At 29.3% G+C, this 2,851-nt stretch overlaps 1 protein-coding gene across 1 annotated transcript in view; it reads right to left on the reverse strand.

The window, feature by feature from the left end:
• Window positions 1-1,691, reverse strand: part of LOC119679133 (phospholipid scramblase 2-like) — a 6,656-nt gene extending 4,965 nt beyond the window's left edge. The window contains exon 1 of the mRNA XM_038091325.1: window positions 1,598-1,691. Within this exon, the coding sequence (XP_037947253.1) occupies window positions 1,598-1,691 (94 nt within the window). The remainder of the gene's footprint in view (window positions 1-1,597) is intronic.
• Between the last annotated feature and the right edge of the window lie 1,160 nt (window positions 1,692-2,851).

The following is a 2,851-nucleotide window of genomic DNA, read 5'->3' on the forward strand; positions in this document are numbered from 1 at the left end:
CGTTTGTTAGACAGTTTATCAGAAAAGACGAAAAATCCCTGAAATCACCTAAACTCAGTGGGACATATCTAGTTTTGTCTCTTCAGTTTCCTTAGGACAGATAAGATAGAAAAACGACAAGTTATTGCTTATTCTGTACAAAGGAAGGACATCTGCCGATATGCAACTTGAATTAACTAATCAAGGAATCAATATACTCATTTTTAAGGATGAGTATATGCGTATGCTAAGCAACATGCTTGTATTATTTCAAAGTAAAACTTTCTCGTTTTTATATAACTTACTAGAAACTGGGTTTACGACATAATGGCTTTTGTCTGAGTTTTGATTCTATACTTCACATCATGTGTTACTGTCCATTATTGGCTAGGAGAAGAATTTAAATCTTTTGAATAATTAAATTCTCATCGACTTAAAAAATGTGTCACCCTACAAAATTAGGAACTTGGCCAAGTTTATAGACTTATGAGTTTAGTTCATTCTCATTTTAGTCGGGGTGTCAATCTTTTTAGCGCTTACTCGTACGCTGAACTTTATAACCTTGCAGGAATCAACTCCGGCCTGCGTATGAGCAACGCTAGTCGCGTAATATTACTGCGGCTATTATTTGTGCTAAAGTGGCTTTGGGGCACAAAGGTCTGCACTACAACCTATCTAAACTATATTAATTACTTAGGTGATTCAAACATGAATATTATTTTTTTACATAAATCCCTTTTCTGTTAATATTATTATTAATAACATTAAAATTAATACATTTCCATAGGTGTACATAATTTTTATAATATATATTTTTTAAAACTTCAATTGGTTTAAGCATTCATGAAATAACTTTAAATTTTTATTCCAATATATAGTATTCAATTTCGTATGAACAAAACATTTTAAAAACCCTAAAGTATTCTCTTGTCAAACCTCAATGTACGTAGCCACAAAAATCCCTCCATTACAAGGAAAATAGTTTTAAAATGTTTTGTTCATACTGAAATTGAATACATATATATTGAATAAAAATTTAAAGTTATTTTTCATGAATGCTTAAACAATTAAGTTTTTAAAAATATATATTATAAAATAATTATGTACACTATGGAATGTATTAATTTTAATGTTATTAATAATAATATTAACAGAAAAGGGGATTTATGTAAAAAAAATAAATATTCATGTTATGAATCACCTAAGTAAGTTATATAGTTTAGATAAGGTTGTAGTGCAGACCTTGTGCCCAAAGCCCACTTTAGCACAAATAATAGCCGCAGTAATATTACGGACTAGCGTTGCTCATACGCAGGCCGGAGTGATTCCTGCAAGGTTAGTAAAGTTCAGCGTACGAGTAACGCTAAAAAGATATGACACCCCGACTAAAATGAAGAATTGAACTAAACTCATAAGTCTATAAACTTCGCCAAGTTCCTAATTTTGTAGGGTGACAGATTTTTTAAGTCGATGAGAAATTAATTATTCAAAAGATTTAAATTCTTCTCCTAGCTAATAATGGACAGTAACACATGACGTGATGTATAGAATCAAAACAAAAGCCATTATGTCGTAGACCCAGTTTCAAGTAAGTTATAAAAAAACGAGAAAGTTTTACTTTGAAATAATACAACCATGTTGCTTAGCATACGCATATACTCATCCTTAAAAATGAGTATATTGATTCCTTGATTAGTTAATTCAAGTGGCATATCGGCAGATGTCTTTCCTTTGCACAGAATAAGCAATAACTTGCCGTTTTTCCATCTTATCTGTCGTAAGGAAACTGAAGAGACAAAACTAGATCTGTTCCACTGAGTTTAGGTGATTTCACGGATTTTTCGTCTTTACTGATAAACTGTCTGACAAACGGTTAAACAAGTAGTTTTCTAAGAACATTAGTCAATAGATCATAATTTAAAAGATCTTTCTGTCCGATTATTTAACAATCCAACAAATAGTTAAAAAAATAGATCCTTAAAAACGTTTATCAATATATCATATTTTATACTTTAGATTTATAATTTATCAAAATACAAGATATGAAATCCAGATTAATATACAAAAATTTGCAGATGTAAAACCAGTTTGCATATATAACTATGAGGTGGGTTTTGCATATAAACGCTTTTAATAGAAAATTTTAAGGAAAAAAAATCTTATAAGATATTTTAGATATATTTTATTTATCTTATCTAGATACTTGAGATAAGTGTGTTGATATTAGAATGGTGAAAATAACCAACTGTAAAATGATGGCAGATAATGCAAAATAATGGAAAGATATTGATAGGGAGTCATTCTTCTTTATTCCATTGCGTTCCTAGGAGAACATTGTTCCATTAATTTCACATGAACTTTTATCTCAAAATTTTGGTAAGAATAGTGACTGTTAAAGTTCTGTCGAGGAAATATCTACTCCTTCTAGCTTGGTATAGCTTGGTATTTGTATGCTAAAATCACTCTATTTGCCAATGGTTTTCTATGTGAATGTAAGTTGTAGCAATTCATGTGATTAATTATTTAACAAAGTCTAGTTCCCATTCATCTCTTATGTGAGTGTGAATACCACAAAATTGTATCATTAATAATTTATAAAACGATTTCGTAGTTAACATATAATTAATTATCTTTTCTACTACAATTTGATAAACAGTGGATATTTGTTTCGACAATTTTGTATGAACTTAAATATCCTACGTAACATCTAATCGATCATGAAATAAGAAAATGTATATCATTTAATTTAAACTTAATTAGCACAACCCTTCTTTTTTATATATATGTATAAGGTTGCAATTGAAATAACAATATCGCGATATTGTTACTTAAAGAAGTATATTATGATCTGTAGTGACTATTCCCAAATAAG

This window comes from Teleopsis dalmanni, chromosome 1, assembly GCF_002237135.1.
Source record: "Teleopsis dalmanni isolate 2A chromosome 1, ASM223713v2, whole genome shotgun sequence".
In the NCBI taxonomy this organism is placed as follows: Eukaryota; Metazoa; Arthropoda; class Insecta; order Diptera; family Diopsidae; genus Teleopsis; species Teleopsis dalmanni.